Here is a 22,839-nt window from a genome sequence, read left to right as displayed (position 1 = left end):
TTGTACAAAAACACTGCACTTATAACTTCAATTGTATCTGTAAAATATACACCTTTTGTATTGCAAGTAATAGTCTAAATAATCAAATGATTTTGTAACTGACCGATATCATTCTGCAGAATCTGCTACTCACGAAATACAGTAAGCATATACTCTATGCCTCAATGCACGTCTGACCGAAATGCTCAAGGTGGTCAGGATGCTCTATGTCAGGATGGTGTGATGCCAGTGATGAAGTTGAAAGCTTGCCAACTTTAATACATTTGTTAATAAATAATGTCCACATCAATTACACGTGTTGTGTCTACGCTGCTGTCCGGGCAGAATGCAACGCCATGGTAAGTTGCGATGTTTTAAATCCCCTTAAGTTAGTCAAGAAACGTTGCTATCTATAGCTAACGTTACAGTTAGCCGTTTAACCATCCAGGCATGGGCCAGATTTGATTTGTTAAACTATTTTAATTTGATTGAATGTCTGTTGAGGTACTACCAAATGATGTGTATTTTTCTATACATTAGCCTACGTAATGAAGTGTATCTCGCTGAACTGCCTTAATGTAACGTTAGCTGTTTAGCCTGGCAGGACAAACCAGCTATAATTATTAGCCTAAAGTTATATGATTTCTCAATCAATTTTATTATGTTTAACCATACATAAATATTTAATAATTTGCATCACACATGGCTTTGTTGCAGTGCTATCACCTCCGTTAGGTGTAACCACTGGTTTGCATCTGTGCTGTCACTGAAGAGTTCGCCACCTTTAAGGTAAGTGTCAGAGATAAGTCACTGGCAGTGCACTGTCATTGTTGTATAAACTATGTTCGACTTTGAGCATTGTTTGTGTACAAGGATACAAGGAAGTTTATTGTCACATGCATATAGTTACTGGAAGTAAGAAATGCAGTGAAATTATGTCTGGTGTCAGCCTATTTGTGCAAAGTGGGGGTAAAAAGTGCAGTAGAAGAGGGGTTTAGTAGATTAAGTGGCAAGGGCTGCATAAGAAAGGTGAGGGAGGATTGGAATTGGGGGGGGGGGCACCAACAAGGAGCACCAACAAGGAGCACCAACAAGGAGCACCCAAGAGCAACAGGGGCAAGGAAAAACTCCCTTACCAAGGAAGAAACCTTGGGCAGATCCACGGCTCAAGGGGCTAACCCAACTGCCAGGGTCTTGGTGTGTGTGTTGGGGGATGACAGGGGGAGATGTAATAGTGTGCTGTGTATGTGGGGAGAGGGCAGTGTGCAATATGTGTGTTGGAGAAGCTTCCTCATGAGACAATGCTGTGTATTGGGGGGAGGCAGTGTACTGCAAGTATGGTGAAGGGACTTACTATTGCAAGCAGAGTACTGTATGTATGATGTATGTGAGTGATGAAGATGTGTGTGTGGGCGGGAGGGGAGTGTAGCAGTGACTGTGTGTGTGTGTGTGTGTGTGTAGTGTGCGTGTGGGTAGGTGGGGGCAGTGTGCTGTAAGTATGTAGAGGATGTGTGTTGGAGAAGATCCTGAAGACAATGTGTGTGTATGTATGTATGTGTGCAGGTGATGACTTACTGTAGAAGATGTTATGTATGTGTGTGACAGTTTGTTAATGTGTGTTTTTTGTGGGATGGGGATGGTGGTGGGGTGGGGGTGGGGCAGAAAGGCTAGGCAATCAAGGACATGTGGTAGATGGAGGAGAAATCAAAAATAAATTAAAAAGTTCTATGGAGATGTGCAAAAGTTGGAGAAAGTCAGATATGTGTGTGTTGTGTGTTTTGACGTGTGATGAAATAAGAAAATAATAAAAGTTATAAAAGTGTATGAGGTGATGTTACCACTAGACAGTCATATGGTAGTTGTATGTTCAAATTAGCTGATGTAATTTTGCTTATGTTTGACAACCGTTGGATTTCATGAAATTGGGACTGTAAAGTCCTGACTTTGATGTGGAAGAACGTGTGGGGACAGTGGGTTGCTGATTTCACATCTGAGTCTGTCAATTTATTTTTGTGCGACTACAGAGCCGAACCCAAGAAGAAGAAGAAGGTGGACCCTCGGAGGGAGATGATGGCACGAGAGCGACTGAAGAAGAAACTGAAGAAGCTAGAAAGAGTCCCTCCTGAGTTCATCCCTATTGAGGACTTCATCACACCAGCCAAATGCTTTGATGAAATGAGGTACTGTTGAGTTGAGTAAAATGAAATAGCTAGTAAAATGACTAGTTGTGTTTCAGGTTTCATCTGGCTTTTTTGTTTTTGTAGGTAGTGCACCTTTAACCTTCTGTTCCCCCATCCCAAAGGGTCCGCAGCGAGCCACGGCTGGCGTTCGAGGAGAGTGAACGACGGGCGCTGCTGCTTAAGGAGTGGTCCCGCTACAAGCACGCCCAGCACCAGGCCGAGATGGCCGCCATAAGCGGGGCTGTGGAGGCCCAGAGGCAAGCCCTGGAGGAGCTCAGGCTGGAGTCCGAGGAGCTTTACCAGGCTGCCCTGGCGCCAGATATGGGCCTCCTCCCCTTCACCCACCAGGGGCCCAGCTACACACCACCCATTCAGAACTATGAAGCCCCCGAGGGCAAGTACAATAACATCACCAAGGTGTACACACAGTGAGGAGATGAAGCGTTGCCGTTTTACACATTGCACAGTGCCCATCAGTGTGTATTGGGGTATTCTGGTATCTGGTATGCCATTGCCAGTTGCTCAGGTTGACCTGTAAAACTTGGCTATGCATAACACGTGTAAAACGAAGTGGACTGTTTTGTTTAATGTCTCTTGAACACAAGGATGCAGAATGTGAGTGTTGGATTCTCTCCATACTGGTTGAAACTTGGGAGTAAATTCAGGACTTTTATTTTTCAAGATCTACTCAAGTATTAATCAAGTGAACCAGATGACCATTCATGATTAAATTGAAAGAAATCACATGCAGTTTGTGTCTCTTTTTATTTGATATGCATTTGCTTTTGAAAAAAACATTAGGGCTGTAAATAAGGTGTTGTGTGAACCATTAAAAAAGATCACCCCATCTTGTATGGTTTTCTTATGACTGGAGACGACAGCACAGTCAGAATCTGTGCTTCATAAATCTCAAGTGTAGTAGATCTGACCAGATCTTCACATTCATATTTGTGTATTGGAACCTTGTATGCTGAACACTTATGATTCACATTATCAACATACCTTAACTGACACCTTCTGGGCAGGAGGTAACCACAGATTACAGTTGCATTTCAAATGTTATGTAATTACTGAGCATTTAGAGGATCTGATGTAGGGTCAATCTGAATCTGATCTCATGTCTAAATGTCATCACTTCACAGAATATTCTAATTGAGGGCTTAATCCCCACAGGTCAGACCATTTCTAAAAGCCTTCTGGTGTTCCCTGCATAAATAGAACGGGCATCAGTGAATCCTAAATCTGCAGAATTTACTCTACCAGGCCAACAATCACAATTCTGTCAGAAAGGAGTGGGAGACAGATAAAGGAGATACATGTCTGTCCTTTAGGACAAGGATTAGCTAGTGTTAGTTCTTCAACATGTGTATCAGAAAAACATTTTGCACACAAAAAAGTGCCATTCCAAATGCACATCTAGTGGGTAAATTAATCCCCTTTCTGAGTGTCAGAATGAGACATGTCAAGTCCTGTGGATGTTTGTGGAGGCCTCTAGGCAAGCACCAGTTAACTAGAACAAAGAAGAGTATGGCTGGAGGATGACTAGATGAGGTATTGAAGGGCATTTGTATGTGAGTGGGAGGGTCTTGGCGGGGCAGTTTCAGGAGTCCTCCTTGCCCTGATTGAGGGGCATGTGCCAGTCTTTAGGAGGCTCCTTCCTGAGCTCCCACACTGGGGTGAACTTTTTCTGTTCTGCCACACGGTGGCGCTCACTCTCCTGCAGAGCATCCTAAAGGACGGAAAGCGAAAGACAGACATGAAATATTTTCAGAATAATCATGTCAGTATTGTTTGATTACAGGCTTCTCTAAGACTCTTTTCTCTTAGCTTGAGGACATGGTATAAGTATAAGTGTATATACTCTTTTGATCCCGTGAGGGAAATTTGGTCTGCATTTAACCCAATCACGTAAATCACATTTCACGTGAACTAGTGAAACACACACAGCACACAGTGAACACAGAGTGGGTGAAGCACACACTAACCCGGAGCAGTGAGCTACCTGCTACAGCGGCACTCGGGGAGCAGTGAGGGGTTAGGTGCCTTGCTCAAGGGCAAAAAAGGTCTCTGTAGGCAGCACAGGCTCCAAAAACTAGAAACAAAACCCTACGTGGAGTTTCTTTGGGAATACTGAGACAAGCTACCTCTCAGGTGTGTTTTGTTTGGTCCTTGGTCCAAAATATGATGTACGTTGTTTTGGAAAAAAGTTTCTGCTAATACATATAAATATACATAAACCCAAACAAACGCAACTTCATGCACAATCATAGCCTGACGTCGTCATACTCAAATTCTAGTCAGAATATGAGTCTGATACTGCTTTATTGGGACGTAATTATGGGGCGTGTTTCAACCGATACAGGGGGCTGCACTTAATTGGATAGACCTAACCAATCAGAGCAACGAAATAGCTTACAGTGAGATGTAGGAAGAACACATGAACCACCTTCTTCTTCACAAATGCCTTAACATTGTTTTCTGGTCTTTTGTAAAAGTTATTGTACCGTCAATATCTCCTACAATACTCATTAGCGAAATCTAAGAGATACGTAGTAGGGTAGGCTTTTAGGAAAAAACTAATAGCCTATATCCCCTCCGTTTTAAAAAATAATTCCGTTGAACACTGATGCTACAAACATGTTATAAACAGCTGGGAAAGGCTGTCGCAAATCCCTCGAACAGGTGGTCAATCAGAGATTTCAAACGAACAAGGGAACAACATGTCACAATGCAACAAGCTGTTTTCCCTTGATGAAAGTGAGACCATGAGTTTTCCCACATTCAGAAATAATCGTTTTCAGTGATAAAACCTCATTGAAATAATATTGTTTTCCATATGGGGACTTAAGGCCCATTCACACCAAAAACGATAACGATAACAATAACTATAAATAAATATCGTTCTCGTTAATATGAATGATGATGTTCACACATAAACTATAACGATAACGACATCATTGGGGATCACTTTCAGAGCGATTTTCACAACGATAAAATGCTAATAGCCAATCAGAACCCATCGAATTTTAGCCCTCACATTTATTAACACAATGAGAGACTTTGTTTATCGTTGTTCAGTGTGAACGCTTTTATCGTTATGGTTATAGTTATAGTTATCATTATCGTTCTTGGTGTGAATGGGCCTTTAGAAGCCATCTGTCTCCTTCTAGCCACAGCGTTTTTGTTGCAAACATAATCAACCTAAGTGTGCTCAGACGAGGCGCTGTTGCTCACCTGTCCATCATCGTAAAGCCCGATTTGATTGGTCCGCACAGCTCTGGTGCGAGCATAGTTGCTCCACTATGGAGCAATGCCAGACCGAACTTCCCGACCTCAAATGTTGTGGGCGGGACTAAGTTTGGCTGGCATCCAGGCTAGCGCAACCACTGACTGGGCCTTTAATTTCAATAAACTTTGATCATTTGTTTATTAAACTCCCCAAAATAGCTTTTAGGCCACAGTACACACTTGGCCACCTGAAGTTGAGGGTGTGGTTGATGTGTCTAACATGCGCTTCCCCTACAGGTAAAAAGTAATTTAACAAAGACTTTCAAGCATGTGTCTATTTTGACATGCCTCATTAATTATATCTAACTTATTCAGTGGATGGGGAATCCATAGGAGGGGAGGAAACAGAAACACTTAACCTTTGCAACATACATTTTTGCAAGCTCTGTAAACTATTTTGATGTCCAGAATTCTGGGGCTCACCTGGGCTTGTGTGCTATGGCTCTTCTCCCATTCTTTGCAGTTGGCGTAGTCCTCTTTCCACTGCTTGCAAGCAGGATGAGTGCCAAAGGTGTAGAAGTGATGGAAGCGGTTCCACAGACTCTTGCAGTGTCGGAACTCACTCCAGTAGTCTTCACATGTACGAGGCGGCTGGGGATTGACAAGGCAGAATGGGACAAATCACAAATGTCTCAGGAAAATAGTCAAGAATGTCACTGAATGTAGGTATTGGACATGGACAGTCTTACAGTGTCCTCCTGACCTGACCGCAATCAAACCCCTTCACCAACACAATAATTGGTACACAACAGTGGATAAAACGTGTTACATTATTTAACTGGAAATATTTAAGAAAATATGCAGACATTCTGGTGTCCTCCATTCAGTCGGAGAATTACTCATAGTTTCTCCGTGGCCTAAACAAATGCCCTCATAGCCTCTACATAGTCATTAACCATAATCAATTTTCCTTTTTGTTTAGCTGCTAGGTCAGTGAGAGGCTTCTCCACCTGACTATGTCAATACGGTTATCTAACGTTAGAGTGAAGTGGGTTTACTGACAGAAGTTACAGATAGCTGGCTTGGCAATGAGTAACGTTAGCCTGCTAACTAGCTTGAATACACAATTGGAGGACGTTAGCGTTTAACATACAACTATTCATACGAAACAAAGGATCTGTGTAATATGGAGGTGTTGTAAGGACTCAAATGTAATGGCTAGCAGTAACTCACAAAACAAGACCTCTAATGTCATTCAACGAACTAGCATCAACCAAGTAAGCTATATATGCTACATAGCTAACAGCGTGCAAACAAATACAATATGCCCTGAACAATAAAGATTAAACACCGACACAAACTCTGATGAAAAAAAGAGCAAATGTGAAAACCAATATAGTCCGCATTTATACGAGGACATAAAAGTAGTGAGTTACAGTTTCAGAAATCAGACGTAAGTAAGCTTACCCTCCATGCCTCTGACCCAGCCATTGCGTGTGATCTGAAAACGGAATCAAGTTTTAACTTCCGACTAATATCTTCCACATCGATGGAAACGTTATTCAAAATTATACTTGTTGCTTGAAAAAGATTATCGTTTTCAGGAGTGGCATTTAGGCAGATAGCCTACGCAGCTAGTGCTTCTTAACCATGGATTGCAACCTGATTGCATTGCGACAATGATCATGGATTGAAGAGAACTGTCTAAATGTCATGAGATCATTTTGGTGGGGATGTTTCAGTGTCTGTGTAGGTGGTCATATGTCATTGGGATGTTATTTTAGATGCAGGTCTGTACAACTAAAAAGTTGTGCAGGTGGTGATATCTTTTATACCAATATATACCTCATTCCCTCCCCAAATTCTCTCACGTTCTCTAAACATATAACAGGAATGCAAAACATTACTAGAGGAAACAATTTATTGAAATTCTTTAAATGAATGTTATAAATTAACATTTGTTTTATGTTGGTCCTACAAATGACCAACACCAATGGTTTGAAAGAGTTTCTCCATATCCACACTTAATTATTCTATACAAATTCAAGAAGTCACCCCCACCGTAAAGAAAAGCATTTACACAATACCTTGTTCTTTCACTCACTCATATCTGAGAAAAAAAAAAACATCAGTTCTGGAAGGAGAGTGTAAAGAAAGAGAAAAAGCAAATGGATCCAAATCAGCTTTGCTTGTTTGTTTATTTGTAACGACTTGAGCATTGTTTGGTCTGTTGTTCACGGCTTGCGACCTTTCTTGCGCAGAGACTGGCCTTCTCCAGAGAACGCAATAAAATTGTTTCCTGCGTCGTCCTGGAAACACACAGTCAAAAGCCACATGTGAGTAATGGATTATCAACAACTAGTGCTACATTCCTCTTCCCCTGCTTGTGCATCACACAGTACTGGGTGATCCTTTTTTTTTTACAGAACACAAGCTGGTAAGTTTTCATGGAGTGCATTACAACTGGTCATTTTTTTTCATGGAGTGTATTACACACAGACATTAACTGATTAAGACATCTGCCATTCTGATCTGATCCTCTTTCCCATGGCAAATATCTGCTAAAAGAGATGTGTGTGTGCAACTGTGCATGCATGAGCATCAAGTCCCATCTCTCCTACTCACTTCCTCTATTCTGCGTGCCTGTGGCCGGTAGTTCCTCATGAATGTGATGCGACCGAGTTTGAACTCATAGTTGGGGATCCCACTGTGGGTGCATAGATTGGATTTAGATTAGGCATTACTGTAACTCTTCAATACATACAGCAAGTAGACCCACACATGAGAAGCATCCACAACATGAACTAAACATTGTAAACTGTAAATAACTGTAAATAACATAATATAAATCCCAGGTATGTACAATGATGCATGATGCGAACTTCTGGGTACCCAGATTAGTACAATGATAGATATGTGTGCGTGAGTACCCACAGAGCCGACAGAAGTTTTTTACAAAGGCATATACCTTTGCCTAGTACACAATACCAAAGCAGAGACTTTGGGTGTCAAAGTCTATATTTAAAATATAAATAATGTAGCCTGGCTAGCGCCACCACTTCTCAATGAGACGTGGTCTGGGAACCAAACGTTCATTTTCTCGTATTTGAAAAAAATGCCCAGATCCGTTTATTGGGTGCCACGGATGTCTATCAAATCGTCTGTGCAAAGCTCATCATCGTCTTGCTTTCCCCCCTGTTCTGTGATTGGTTCCCTATCTCAGGCGAAAATTTGCTCCATGGTCTCCAGGCTGCCTTAGCAGCGTGAATCAAATCACGCGCAAGGCAGCATGGGAACACACAGGCTATAAATAATGTAAAATATGTTGTTGCATCATGTGGTTGATGAGTTTGAGCAGTGCGGTGAGCCTCTGTGGCCGGTTCTGACCGTTTGATGTCACTGGGGTCAATGGGGGCAGGGCTGGGCTCGATGCCTTTCGTCTTCCCATCCAGACGGTTGCCTGATCCTGTAAAGGCCTGAGACACACAGAAGAACCCTTCATGAAATTATTCAAACTGAGCCAGCGATCAACAGTAGCAAATCTGTAATTTATACTTTACAACTCTTATTTCACTAATGTTGAGTTAAAGTAGTAGGGCAATTCCATGGAAAATTACATTTTTTGTAACATCCATAACACCAATAAAATGTGATGGTATCGTAGTATGATGTGAATGATTACATGAAATTTGAGCATTTGCTATTTTTGGATGTAAATGAGAAAAAAAAGAATGTAAATGAGAAAAAAAGAATGTAAATGAGAAAAAAATGCACAAAAAATGAATGTGATCATTCACATCATACAAATGCCAAGGCATTTCACTGGCGTTATGGATGTGACAAAAAGTCCATTTTCCGTGGAATTGCCCAGTGATATACTTACTCTGAAACCTAGGTCCATCTCATAGTTGCTTGGATCTGTGTCTTCCTCCTAGAAATAATACGACACACAGTATTTTAGGAAAAGACAAAAGTTTTATAATTTTATAAATAGTAATAATGCTCTCCAAAAAGCTCATACCGCAGGTTCCTCATGATGATGTGAATGTCTCTCTGGTTCTTTGTATCCCAGTGGGGCATCAAAATCCACCTGAGATAAAAAAGCAACATGCATGCCCTCAGCATGGTCTGGTCTGATTACACATACTGTATGTAAAGGTTCTCAGCAGATGACTAAGCTCAACTCATAGCTTAATAACCCACATACATATGTACAAGTAAAGCACTATGAAATTTAACACAGGTCATATTGTATTTATCAATTAAGTGTATGTTATTCATCTGAATACATGCATTTTCCTCTCTGTGCTGTGCTAAACACTCACGTTCATGTCACACTCAATAATTGATACAGCTTTGTCAGGTTTCGTTTCCATAACTCGGAGCTCATAGATCTGAGGGAAAAAAAGTAAAACATACGGTCTCATTTGATGGAACATGCATAATTTAAATATGTTCTTAGTAAAAATTCTGCAGTTGGATTTGTTGCAAAACTAAAAATGACTGTCACCTTTTCATTGTAGTTTATAGCAATCACATCACCGGTTGTCAAACAGGCAAAGTTTCTCAGAGCATTTTCTAACCTATAGAGAAAGAATGAAAACATTTGTACATGGATTATGTACACACACGGCCACGTACACACACAGTATAATGTTGAACAAAACATGAATATGTAGATGACATACACTGCTTTAGGATTTGTGATGTCCAGGAAGTCAGGGCTCTGTGGCTGGAACTTGGAGTAGGTGGCCACCATCAGGTTCACACTCTCCACCTGTACCAATCCCCCTTCCTCCAGCAGCAGGTTCTGCATCATCTGTTGGGCCAAATCAAAACACACACACACACACACACACACACAGAAAACAAGACACAGACAGACAGAAAACACACACCAGGTGTGTTGTGTTCAGCCCCAACAAAATGTAAAAAAATGTATGTTTCAACAAAAACAGTGGTGCGCTGAACACTCTGTTGTTAGCGGTGCATTTCAGATGGACATTGTATAAGTAAGTATAGTAAGTATATATACTCTTTTGATCCCGTGAGGGAAATTTGGTCTCTGCATTTATCCCAATCTGTGAATTAGTGAAACACACTGCACACAGTGAAAACACAGTGAGGTGAAGCACACCCTAATCCCGGCGCAGTGAGCTGCCTGCAACAACAGCGGCGCTCGGGGAGCAGTGAGGGGTTAGGTGCCTTGCTCAAGGGCACTTCAGCCGTGGCCTGCTGGTCGGGGTTCCAGCAACCCTCCGGTTACAAGTCCGAAGTGCTAACCAGTAGGCCACGGCTGCTATCATTGTTTGCGTTTCAAAGATTTTTCCAAGCCTGATGATATTGATGTAAAGATGTGTTACCTTTTCTTTTCAACTTTTCATTCTTATACACAGCACTATTCTCAGTTTTTCCCCCTAGACCTCATGTTTCACTGTGTGTTGTTGCCAAGGTATACAGTAGTCATGCATTTGCATTTCTATACTTACATCAACAAGTCAACAAAATCTTGTCATACAATTAATTGTCAACAATTCCACTTCCAATGTAATTTCCAGACCGTCAAGGTAGAGTCCGTAATTAGGAAAAGGTGATTGATGTTTGAGTTCCATAGCCAACCAAATGGCACCCATCCCTTCAATGCTACTAGTAACTAACTAAAGCAATTAGTTGATTGGCTGGATTGGTTTATGTCAGTCAGTTTCTCGTTTTCTTTAATACACACACACAGATCAAACAGCTAGAGGGTCACGGGGACCAATTTGCTGTATTTGGCATAAAGTGTAGGCTCCTGGATTACAATCACAATACAATCGCCATGTGCAATGTTCTGTGCAGGAATGACAAATCATCCTGACTTACCCAATGCGGCAGGTAGCAGATCCCCTCATCAGCCACAAATTCGAGCACTCCACAGTGTGTCATCCTGTCTGAGTTCTTATTGGTCAGTTTGAACAGCATGGGATATGTGATGTTCAACCTGCCTAGATTTGAGGGATATCACAAAAATAGGCAATTGAGCATGGCAGCAAAGCTATTTGTGTGCAAGGATGATCATTTGAATGTGCATAAAATGGGTTTTCCTTGGCAGTACTTACTTAACTGGTCCAGTGCTGAAGGAGGCATTATTACTAAAAAGAGAAATAAAAGTGGATTTTAAAGTACAATACAAAATACAAACAATTGCATTTCTCTACTCATTCACACCATACTGTGTAATTCCAAAGACTGGATTGGCATGCATGGGAGGTTATAGTGGAACCTGAATGATAACAATTCTCTTAGATTTACAGAGGAGCATGCAGAGAATTTAAATCCGTGTACTTTTTCCTCCCTTCTCCACGTCTGATCTGTCATTAGGCCCCGCGAGCATGGACACAGAGTAGCAGCGGTACTGTGTAGAGAAGCGATTCTGGAAGGCCCGAGGCATCGGATGGTCAAACATATTGAATGAAAACTGTGTGGAGAGAAAGACAACATTTACTTTCGTATCATCATAAAGACAAACCCTTTCACGGTCATGTTGACAGACAGGATATTAGGAACCAAGCTAGATGACTGGCTATTTTTGACACCAATTCAACAACATGGGTTGCTTACTGTGGGGCATCAAACCACAGACCTCAATACATAAAGCGATTGCTTTACAAAACAAAATGTATTGACAACATATTTTCTAGTTGCAGTTACGGTGGCCCATGTGAATACATTGATTTATCCAGTTTAAATATGTACACAATCAAGTATGTTTGTCAGCAAAACAACCAACTAGATAGCCACCGTAACTCCAGTGGCGAGTTAACTTGATTATTCTTTATCTATCGAGACAATCATCGAGTCAACCAATGGTTAAGAATCATTACAAGTAAATAATGAGCATATATGCATGTACGTACCATATTTGCAAACTATGAATTGTGCAACTTAAGCAATACTAATCAACAATAGCAACTGCTACTTCACAGACTGCTATATCATCTCCAGGAAGTGTATGCAACCACAAGGGAAGTGACGGAGCAGCAAAACAAACCCGAAAATACCAATCAAAATACAGAGAGGGCGGCACCTCGGTGCATAAGTTCCATGATATGAGAGGATTCAAGTTTTTCCCTTTTACAGTCTATGGTTTTTCCATAATTTAATCCTACTCGAAATAATTTCTCCTGTCATCTGTAATACAATACATCTAAGGTTAGCCTTCACTGTAACTTGAAACGTGCAGTGTTGAAAATGAATAAAATAATGGAGGTGGGGGTGGAAGATGCCTCATGATGTATCCGATTGGATAGAACCAGAGCTTTTCTATTGGTCTAGTGCTTGTCATTTAGTCTTTTAGAACGGAAATTCGATTGGCTATTGCACTTGAAAACACCCAATGCAACAATAATCAGATTTGGCGCCAGATTTTTAACAAGGAAACGCAAGCTTCGCAACTTGCTACAGACAAGTTGAACAACAAAGCAGAAAGCATTTGAGACGGGGTTTTATTAACAATTTAAACATTTATTAGAACTATTTTATCAGCTAGGTTTTAATATGTTTGTAACAGATATTCGAAAGGAATTTTATGACGTTGTTGTCCACCAGGTAAGGACCTGCTTGTAGCTATGTTAACGTTAACACTTTGAGTTATTTGCTAATTCAAGTTACCCAACTAGCTAGTCCGTGGCACAATCTAGTTAACATTTGCACTCGAGGAAACATTAGATTTATGTGACTGCGATGTGTTGAATAGCGTTATACTAATATTTGTTAACACGCGTAGAGTATCGTAATTTGACGAGTCACTTGGTTTGTCTTCAACCTTTCATTTAGAGAGTAGCACTCCTGGTAGCTCCGGACATCGATGCATTGTGCGCCTGCAAAGTTCTCCAGGTCAGTGTCGAGTATATGCCTGATCTCCCTGATTCAAAATGTATGGCAGATACTTTAATAATACTATATGTTTGTATCTTGAAATTCAAAGGCTCTATTCCACTGCGATCAAGTGCAGTACACTCTGGTCCTTGTGACGGGGTGGCAGGATCTGAGCACCGCTTTCATTGAGCACAAAGAACAGGTGAGACGTGTTCCTTTGACTACGCATCTGTTGATACTTTCAATGTGTTGACAATGCATTTAGCACTTAGCAGCCTGCCCCACACAAACAACCCGATTGTCCGCGCATATGGGGAAAGATCTTGACCAGTTGTTAAAACGGCAGGTGGTGTTGAGTTTGTTATGTAACTTTAACAATAATGACACTTGACGTATCTGTCTGACTTTCACCAAGAATGACATACCAACTTTACAGTTACTCTGACCCTGTCAGGAAGAAATTTCTAAGTTTAGGTTAATTCAACCCCCTTTTGAATATGAATAGATATTACATTGTATTTTTACATGTTATGATGTGAGCTGAAGAACATTTGTTTATTTAACACAAAGTGCTGACATTGTGTGTGTGTGTGTCTGTCTGTGTCTATGTGCATGCATGCTTGTAGTATCGGTATTTTGTCCTTATAAACTGTGGGGCGAACGTTGACCTTCTGGAGACGCTGCAGCCAGAAGATGACACCATCTTCTTCATCTGTGACACGCACCGACCGGTGGACGTGGTCAACGTGTACAATGACACTCAGGTAATCATGGGCAGAGCCCTTTATCTCAGTGTAAAAAACAGCATATGAGCCATACTAAAATCCACACCTGTATTGCCCAATGTGTTACATATGATCCACTGTGTAGATATCTGGTACTAGTCAGGCACTGACATGTGAGAGCTTTTGTGGAGTGTTCGGTACTGTACTACAATAGCATGGCAATATACATAAACTATAATTGAAATGTCTTCCCAGATTAAGCTCCTAATAAAACAAGATGATGACCTAGGCGTTCCTTCTTATGATGACATCTTCCGAGATGACGAGGATGAGGAGGGGGAAGATTCTGGGAATGAGAGTGATGGCTCAGAGCCCTCTGGGAAACGTAGGCGTTTTGATGAGGTTTGTGATCTGTGTATCTGTCAAAGTTCATTGTGTCCTTCTGTGAGACTTGTGCAGTAGGGTTTGTGTGTTCTATACAGTTAACATTTTCTCGCTATAGAGCACAATTCGTTTTTGCCTGCTAATAGTTTCATTCACTATTAAGCAATGACTAGATATTTTACACCATAGTCTCTCCCCTACCTGTCTTGTAGCAGAATAGTGTAGTTTTGACTCCAACTTGGTCCTAAAGCTTTGTTTCACCAACAAGATGTAATGTTGAGTGAAGAATGTGTGTGTGTGCTGGTGTGCATGTTTTGATGGATTTTCAACTCATTGTGTGTGTGTGTGTGTTCTAGGGTGCGGTGGAGAGGAGGATCGAGAGGCAGAGAGCAAAAAGGGAGTGGGAGGCACGCAGGTAATTGAGGATTCTGGAGCTGGTTTACATAAAGCACTTTCTGACCGCACTCTCAGTAATGGTGTTTTCTGGAGTCTCTGAGCACCATTCCCTAATCAGTCTGATTGGAGTTTTTTTAAATTGGGTACATTTGTGTGTGTTTGTGTGTGTGTGTGTGTGTGTGTGTTTGTTTCAGGAGGGAGATCTTATTTGATTATGAGCAGTATGAATACCATGGCACTTCAGTAAGTACTAAAATGAATTGCTCTTTTGAACAGATATTCCCTCCTTTACAGAACTTGCAGGATTGACATTTTCTGTTGGGGGACAAAATTAACAGAGAATGATGTAGTAATGCTTTCTCTCTTTCTCTTCCTCTTCAACAACTCACAGCAAGCAGGCTGTACCTTAGGTTGCATTTCTCATGTGCTTGTGTTGTTTCAGGCAGCTCTGGTCATCTTTGAACTGGCCTGGGTAATGACTAAAGACAACAAAGACATGCTGTGGTAAGTCACGCACACAGCATTCCAGAAACTTGGTGTGTATGTTGCGTTAAGATGAGTGTGTGTGTGTGTGTGTAACCGACTGTGATAGTTTGTTAATGATTATTATTTTTTCTTCTGTAATTAAAAAGGTGGACCATCATTGGTTTGACAGAGCAGTGGGTCCATGACAAAATCCCTAAGTAAGTCCATATTTAATATTTCATAGACATTGATCGCACACTTATAAAAGACACATCTTGCATAGAGATTAGAGATGATAAGCATGACGTGTGTGTGTGTTTGTGTTTTGTTTCAGTATGAAGTATGTGACGGACATAGCCACACTACAGAGGCATGTGTCTCGTCACAACCATCGGAATGAGGATGAGGAGAACTCTCTGTCTATCGACTGCATGAGGATCTCCTTCCAATACGAGTATCCTTCACTTCACATGAGCGTCTGTCTGCCTGCCTGCCTGTTTCTCTGTATTGCATTTGGTGTTAAGTTCTGAATCTTTGTGTAGTGATTATAAGAATCAGTGGTGTGTGTCTAGCAGGGATGCAAACAGCACGTTTTTCGGCGTCTCCCGCTTTTTTCACGTCATTTTGGGTGACTTGTGTGAATCGTGCAGATCCAAAGTTTTTTTGGGGGGGGGAGTTAAACGGTCTGATTATCTGCTTTTGAACCTCTACCGCTCTACCAGAGGAACCAGAGTTCACGAGCTGTGATCATCCAGAACCGTACAATAACACAATTATTCCACCTATGAACCTTTCAGTAACAAGTTCGATCTAGTCATAGACGTAACCAACAAAATGTTTAATGTAACCTAGGCCTAGTATCTAATGTTATGTGGGAATTGCAAGAAAACGAGTTAAAACAATTCTTTACTTTAACCACAAGTGCGTTTTTATTAAAACGGTAGGAAAACTTGAATACTCAAGACATAGGCCTACACCACAACTGAGTGATGAACGTGAAATGCTTTGAGCCTACAAAACACTACATTTAGATGACAACTGTGTGTAGAACCACTAATCTAGTTAATGGTGAATTAAGTATATAGCTTAAAGCATTCAATAGCCTAATGAAGGCTTGATCAGTCAGTAAAAGTGTTCTCATAAAAGGAACAGCGGACAGAATATTCCAAATAGGCTAGTTTCCTTTCACAGTGACAGAAATGTCACTTCTACTGCAACATATGAGTTTAAACCATGTTAAATTCGAAAGCATCTAGCTAGTGATGGGACGTTTCAGGGGGGAGAAGATAACACTCTGTAAAACTAATTTCACAGTCAATGTTTATTTGGCCTATAATTTAGCCAATAATATTTGCCATTTTTTAATTCCATTAAAATTAACCAAAATCTATAATTACCTATCGACTACAGACCCCAATATCGCATTGAATCGCATCGCTTCAAATTTTTCTAAACAAAGTATCGAAAAGAATCGGTCGGTCGGTCATGCTACTCCCTCAGTCAGTCATGCTACTCCCTCAGTCAATCAGTATTGTGTGTGTGTGTGTGTGTGTGGTTGTAAGAATCAGTATTGTGTGATGTTTGTAAGAATCTGTATTGTGTGATGTTTGTAAGAATCGGTCTTGTGTGTGTGTGTGTGTGTGTGTGTGTGTGTGTAGAGTGTTTGTAAGAATCAGTATTGTCCCTAACCTAGCATCCAGTCTGCGTTTGGCTCTCTATCAGCACTGGTCTCTATATGAGAGCATCTGCAACTCCTGCTACACCTCCTGCGGCTTCAAGCTCTGGTCTATTAACGGCCAGAAGAAACTACAGGAGTTCCTCGCAGACATGGGGTGAGCATGTGTACCACACAGTGGTAGCTCAGGACAATTAATTGCAGACAAATGTGTGTGTTTTAGTGATTGACAGCTGTAGTCAATGTGGAATCCTTTCTTGTAAGAATATATTGATATAGCTGAGAATATAGAATAAAGCTGAGATTATATCTGATGTGCTAGGTGCCTCTCTCTCTCTCTCTCTCTCTCTCTCTCGCTCTCTCTCTCTCTCGCTCTCTCTCTCTCTCGCCTCTCTCTCTCTCTCTCGCTCTCGCTCGCTCAGTCTACCTCTAAAACAGGTTCGACAGAAGTTTAACTGCATGGACATGACGATCAAAGAGAACCTGCGTGAGGTCATAGAAGAATCTTCAAATAAGTTTGGGTAAAGGAGTGTGTGTTTGAGTGTGTGTAATTTGTTTTCTACATTTGTGTATTTTCAAATATGTTGTGTTAATAAATGTGTGTTTGTGTTTGTGTTCAGCTTGAAGGATATCCGTGTCCAGACGTTTAGCGTTCACTTTGGCTTTAAGAACCGTTTCCTAGCAACAGATGTGGTACACGCTGCTGCTGCTCTGCTGGAGAATGTGGAAAAGGACGAGAGTGCAGCAGACAACTTCATCAGAGCACTGGACTGCCTCAGCCGGTACACGCAGACAAAGACACTTTTGTTAAAACACATTTTATAGTATACACACTACACCTGTCAGTGTGATCATCTAACAGATGTTTTTGACATGTGTTTTTTTTAATCTCCTAAATGAATTTGAATAATGTAAATAGGTTGATCAGAGATGGACATTTGTGTCATTGTCTCCCTCTCTAGGAGTAATCTGGAACAGTTGCACTTGGGTATTGATTTTGCCAAAAAGAAGCTTAAAGCTATCCAGCAGACCATAGCCAGCTGCATCTGCACTAATCTCATCTTGTCCCAAGGACCTTTTCTCTATTGCTACCTGATGGAGGTACTCTCTCTCTCTGTCTCTGTGTCTGTCTCTGTGTCTGTCTCTCTCTCTCTCTCTCTCGGTCATCGTCATCCATATTGAGCATGTAGTAACATCCTCAGTAGGGATGCACAATATATCGGTGGCCGATAAGTGAAAACATTATTTTATTATTATTATTATTATTATTATTATTATTCTGATAACAGAATTCCGTCCGATATTTTTTAAATTTCTTAACTATGCATATGTAAGGCCCGCCTGGCTACACTGAGCTACTTGAGCTTGGTTGGCTATACTTCCTCAAAATAATGTCAACGGTGTGGATGTATTTTACCATTCTAACAAGATCTGTGGATCTGCGTTGAATCTGTGCAGCCCAAAATCTTTTCATGAATGATCCTCCGTTTAACCTGAGCGGAGCGAGCCTACCTAGAGGCTTCTTGTGCTGGTGTGTTTGCACTTAACCGCGCTAGTCGGAGAAACAAATGCGCAACAGAGTAGACGGACACAAGATACAGTCCGAGAAGTTGCAGCTTTATTCAGTTACCCGCACTCCATAGATATGAAAATGATTCATACACTGTCCCTGGCCACTCACTTGCAACTCACTGACGTCAGGCTCACTTAAAGGAGCCACACATAAGCCAGGGCTACTGCTATTTTGTTGACTGCTCTACCATTGAGGACTATTATGAATTCTGTCCATCATTGGTGGTAGGTAAAGTTACTGCAATTACATGATGCTTATTAAAGCTGCAGTTGGCAAGATTTTACTGATCATACTCACTGAAACCGACACTATGCTCCGATAGAACAACATAAATCGGCCGGTTTTAGAAAAAAAAAAACGCATTTCTGCCTCTACCTAGAGCCTGTTATTTGTTTTGCAAAAATCCACAGCTCCCGGTTCTTCTGGTTCAATCAGAGCAGGGCTGTGTGAGATCTGACTGTCAATTACAGTCTGGTGCAGTCTGGTGTGCACTTACAAGCATAAACTCGATGAGAGGGTGCTCGGTGGTAGTGGGGGAGGGGCATGAGAATTGTAAACATTCAATATTTTGGCTAAGTCCCCTCAATATGTCAGACTTGCCAACTGCAGCTTTAAAGCAACACCAAAGAGTTTTTTTGTACCTTAAAATAATGTTTCCAAAATCGTTTCAGTGGTTCATCAACTCGTAACAGGGTAAAGGGCACTTCTGCATTCGCTTCGCGGCCCTCTATCGGCTATAACTGCACTATGTAAGTTTGCCAGATCGGGTAGCGGATCTTTAGTTCGATGGAATGAGACATAAGAAACTACAAATTTGACTTGCACCAGATGTCGCAATACATCATACTTTAATAAAACCATGCAACATTCTACCCTGTCTGTGGACATCGTTATTTCCGTTGCTGGATAAACAAATAGTGCGTGCGACAGAGGAAAAGTTATTTGGTGTTGCTTTAAATGCTGTCCCCAATTCACTTTTCACAATTTTTATTTCAAGAGTAATATTATTGGTTATCGTATCGGTATCGGCCACCAATAAATATCGGTTATCGTTATCAGCCCTAAAATTCCATTTTGGTGCGTCTCTAATCCTCTAATTATATTACATGAAAATAATGTCTTGTGTCTGTGTGTGTGTGTGTAGGGTACTCCAGATGTGAGGCTGTTCTCCAAACCCATGGCTTTAACCCTTCTGTGCAAGTACTTGTTGAAAGCCTTTGTGTGCTCGGTAAGCATCTCACAGGTCACTCAAGTGTGTGCGTGTATGTGTGTCAGAGAGAATCAGATCAGAATCAGATGTGTGATTCCAGATTCAGTTGTGTGTGAGTTTGTGTTCTTATGTGAGTAGGGGAATCTATGTATTTGGCCTTCCAGACATAGATGTTTTGACTGGGAATGAGTCTGGGAGGAGGAGAGAGGAGTCCTGGGTGTATTTGTATTATGGCTGGAATGCAGTTTTTTTCTCCTGTGTGTCTGTATCTGTGTCTGTCTTTGTGTGTGAGATTCAATGGTGTGTGTGTGTGTGGAAGAGGGCAAGAGTGAGGGAGGTTCATTTGTGTGTGGAAGAGGGCAAGAGTGAGGGAGGTTTGTGTGTGTGTGTGTGTGTGAAGAGAGTGAGGGAGGTTCAGTGGTGTGTAAGTAAAGTATGTGTGTGTGTGTGTGTGTGTGTGGGTCAGGCCCTGGCCTCTCCCATCTGCCGATGGGTGTGTTAGCTGCACCTTACACAGATCCTGATCATTTGGTACCCAGGCCACAGTGACACTTCAGGACCTGAAATAAAATAAAAAATCTTTCAGAAATGCACATATGTGCACTGTCAGGTTTATAAGCCAATGAGTGCATATACCAGCAGCTGCTCAGTGGTTTGTTTCTGTGTGTGTGTCTGTCTCTGTGTTAGACCAGGAATAAGCGCTGTAAGGTGCTGCCATTGGTGATGGCTGCGCCCCTGGATGTGGAGAAAGGCACAGTAATGGTGTTGGGCATCCCACCGGAGTCAGACACATCAGACAAGAAAAAGTAAGAGTGTATTACATATGCATATGTAATTAGCAATCAAATTACATGCATACATATTAGCAATTTAGCAATTTAGTAGATTATGTAGAATGTTCAAAAATAATGCTACCTTTCTGTCTCTCCCTAGTTTCTTTGGCAGGGCCTTCGAGAAGGCTGCAGAGAGCACTAATTCCAGGACATTGCACGATCGCTTTGATACATCCAGTGAGTCTTCATAAACACACACACACACACACAGGAAATTAACATAGACATGTTTTTTTTGTTTGTGGTATTTTGTTGTTTTTTACACATGCATTTTTTTTTTCCTCCTGTAGTATTATGTTTTTATCACTAGAGGGCAGCTCTTACCCTCGGTAGTGCTGGAACAAAGTACAGCCTTACAAGTGCTTACATGTTCTCCTAAGTGTCATTAAATTAACTTTTGACATTTTGGGGAAGGCTTTTCCCATTTATACAATTATTTACAACACCACAGGAGTAAGTGGAAGCTGAACAGAAACATTTTCTAGTCACACACACACACCTGGGTACATCTTCTCTCAGACGCACGCATGCACATGCACATGCAAACACAAGAAGTTTCACACCTTTAGACTCAGCTTGGTGTGAGATGCCTTTCTAGAACTTTCAACAGGTTCACACTCACACCACCTAGATGTGCACACACAAAACACACACAGCTTTGCACAGAAACTTCCCTCATCAATATATTAACACACCATTCTGCCTCTTCACCTAAAGTTATGTATTTTGGACAACATGATATTTTGCAGCAGATACAGCAAAAATGATGCCTGTTGAAGGTGGTAATGTGGCAACGACACATGCAGCTACATATAAAGTCTCTGTAATCCTCTCATTTGTAACTCTTGTCACAATGCCACATTTTGTTTGAAATTCTCAATGACCTTGGCAAATTCATAATGAAATTGCAAAAATGACTTGTAAAACATGTACTTCATAGGTGTGCGAATATCAAAAATGGACATTTCTAATGTCACAATAGGATATTGAATCTGCCTTGTAACATGCACTAACGTATGCTCTCTCTCTCTCTCTCTCTCTCTCTCTCCCCCTTGCTGCCCCTTTCCTCATCTTTTTTCTCTTCTCCTCTCCCTTTTCCCTCCATCTCTTCTTTAGTCATTGAGCTGAAGACGGAGGACCGAGGGAAGTTTCTAGATGCTCTCATCACTCTGTTATCCTGAACACTCAAAAGGAAGCTGGAATAAATACTAGAGGAGCAGTGTGTGTGTGTGTGTGTGTGGCTTATTAATGTATCTTCAACTCAGGTCACACATGCCTGGTGCATACTGCAGATGTGAACTGATCTCTGATCAAATCAGAACAGAGCTGAGCCAGAACATTTGGGAAAACTCCTACATGCGCACACACACACACACACACACACACACACACACACACACACACACACACACACACACACACACATACACATATACACACACATGGTCATGCCCCAAACACAGACGCACGTAGTCTGTACCACGGTGGAATCTTGCACCCCTCCTGTGCAAATGTTAGATTTGCCATGTTCAAACTCAGTTTGCTGCCAAATACCATCACAGTCCATTCAGTCGGACTACCTCTCTGAGACAAACATACACAGGCTAACACAGAACCTGTGTGTGTGTGTGTGTGAGACAGTGAATTATGAACACTCGTTGACTGCTCCATAACAACAAGCAGGTCTATATGTTTTGTTTATATTGTATAGGTTTTAAGTCAGTGTATGTTTCTGTATAACCTTTTTTTTATTGTTGACTGTACTGTAAATTATGCTATGTTGTATGTGTGTGTGTGTGTTTTTTGTTTCTCTTTTTAAATATATAATTAAAGCTCAATATTAACCAATGTTGCCTTTCTTGTGTTCTGTTTAATAGATTGACCCAATTGTTGTTTTACTCTCCAATTAATGTTCTTGTTGGTGGCTAGTTTTTAAAACATCCTCAAGTTAACTTTCTTGGTACACAGTCATGGGAAGGGGATTTAAACACAGCTGTCCTTGAATTTCCCCTAGGGATCAATAAAGTATCTATCTATCTTTACCATTATCCACTTAAACCTGTCACTATATAAGTATGTGGGCCTTGCTCTAAACCCTGTGAAAATGTGAAAAAAAAAAAAACCTTTCAAAAGCAGGTATGAGTCACTGAAATACCTCTGGCTTCAAGCTAGTGAGCTTTCCTCACTGTCAGCTGACGAGCATGCTAGCTTGATATGTGCCACTCATTCGCTTTGGTCTAGATATATAGCTTTATGGTCAGTTTTCTTGTAGCTCCCCTAGTAGAAATAGATCTCCTCAAACAAGTGAGATCTGGCTTTGTCCTGCCACAGATT

At 41.2% G+C, this 22,839-nt stretch overlaps 4 protein-coding genes across 5 annotated transcripts; 2 read left to right on the top strand and 2 right to left on the bottom strand.

The window, feature by feature from the left end:
* Window positions 1-144: 144 nt before the first annotated feature.
* Window positions 145-2,903, top strand: mrpl40 (mitochondrial ribosomal protein L40). Its single transcript, XM_048242667.1, has 4 exons — window positions 145-338; window positions 697-768; window positions 2,004-2,159; window positions 2,282-2,903. Exons 1-4 carry the CDS (start codon window positions 277-279, stop codon window positions 2,589-2,591), a joined length of 600 nt encoding a protein of 199 aa, XP_048098624.1. The 5' UTR covers window positions 145-276; the 3' UTR covers window positions 2,592-2,903.
* Window positions 2,904-2,905: 2 nt separating this feature from the next.
* Window positions 2,906-7,171, bottom strand: c5h22orf39 (chromosome 5 C22orf39 homolog). Its single transcript, XM_048242668.1, has 3 exons — window positions 6,855-7,171; window positions 5,871-6,038; window positions 2,906-3,888 (listed from the first exon to the last, which is right to left on the bottom strand). The coding sequence occupies exons 1-3, from the start codon at window positions 6,876-6,878 to the stop codon at window positions 3,760-3,762; spliced, it is 321 nt and encodes a 106-aa protein (XP_048098625.1). The 5' UTR covers window positions 6,879-7,171; the 3' UTR covers window positions 2,906-3,759.
* Window positions 7,172-7,290: 119 nt separating this feature from the next.
* On the bottom strand, window positions 7,291-12,399 carry ufd1l (ubiquitin recognition factor in ER associated degradation 1). Its single transcript, XM_048242666.1, has 12 exons — window positions 12,284-12,399; window positions 11,712-11,844; window positions 11,486-11,518; window positions 11,250-11,371; window positions 10,076-10,206; window positions 9,898-9,970; window positions 9,713-9,781; window positions 9,409-9,477; window positions 9,271-9,318; window positions 8,775-8,863; window positions 8,013-8,094; window positions 7,291-7,696 (listed from the first exon to the last, which is right to left on the bottom strand). The coding sequence occupies exons 1-12, from the start codon at window positions 12,284-12,286 to the stop codon at window positions 7,622-7,624; spliced, it is 927 nt and encodes a 308-aa protein (XP_048098623.1). The 5' UTR covers window positions 12,287-12,399; the 3' UTR covers window positions 7,291-7,621.
* A 370-nt stretch (window positions 12,400-12,769) lies between these two features.
* Window positions 12,770-22,335, top strand: cdc45 (CDC45 cell division cycle 45 homolog (S. cerevisiae)). 2 transcript variants are annotated; one of them, XM_048242662.1, is made up of 18 exons: window positions 12,770-12,974; window positions 13,203-13,262; window positions 13,354-13,446; window positions 13,871-14,008; window positions 14,225-14,371; window positions 14,710-14,768; window positions 14,944-14,992; window positions 15,192-15,253; window positions 15,382-15,432; window positions 15,549-15,668; window positions 16,915-17,046; window positions 17,312-17,410; window positions 17,510-17,671; window positions 17,852-17,990; window positions 19,607-19,690; window positions 20,360-20,478; window positions 20,606-20,682; window positions 21,622-22,335. In XM_048242662.1, the coding sequence occupies exons 1-18, from the start codon at window positions 12,924-12,926 to the stop codon at window positions 21,684-21,686; spliced, it is 1,707 nt and encodes a 568-aa protein (XP_048098619.1). In that variant the 5' UTR covers window positions 12,770-12,923; the 3' UTR covers window positions 21,687-22,335. The 2 variants fall into 2 exon arrangements, with proteins under 2 accessions (XP_048098619.1, XP_048098620.1); XM_048242663.1 differs by lacking the exon at window positions 20,360-20,478.
* The last annotated feature ends 504 nt before the right edge of the window (window positions 22,336-22,839 follow it).

This window comes from Alosa alosa, chromosome 5 (assembly GCF_017589495.1).
Source record: "Alosa alosa isolate M-15738 ecotype Scorff River chromosome 5, AALO_Geno_1.1, whole genome shotgun sequence".
NCBI lineage: Eukaryota > Metazoa > Chordata > Actinopteri > Clupeiformes > Clupeidae > Alosa > Alosa alosa.
This window is presented reverse-complemented; position numbering and strand designations above follow the sequence as displayed.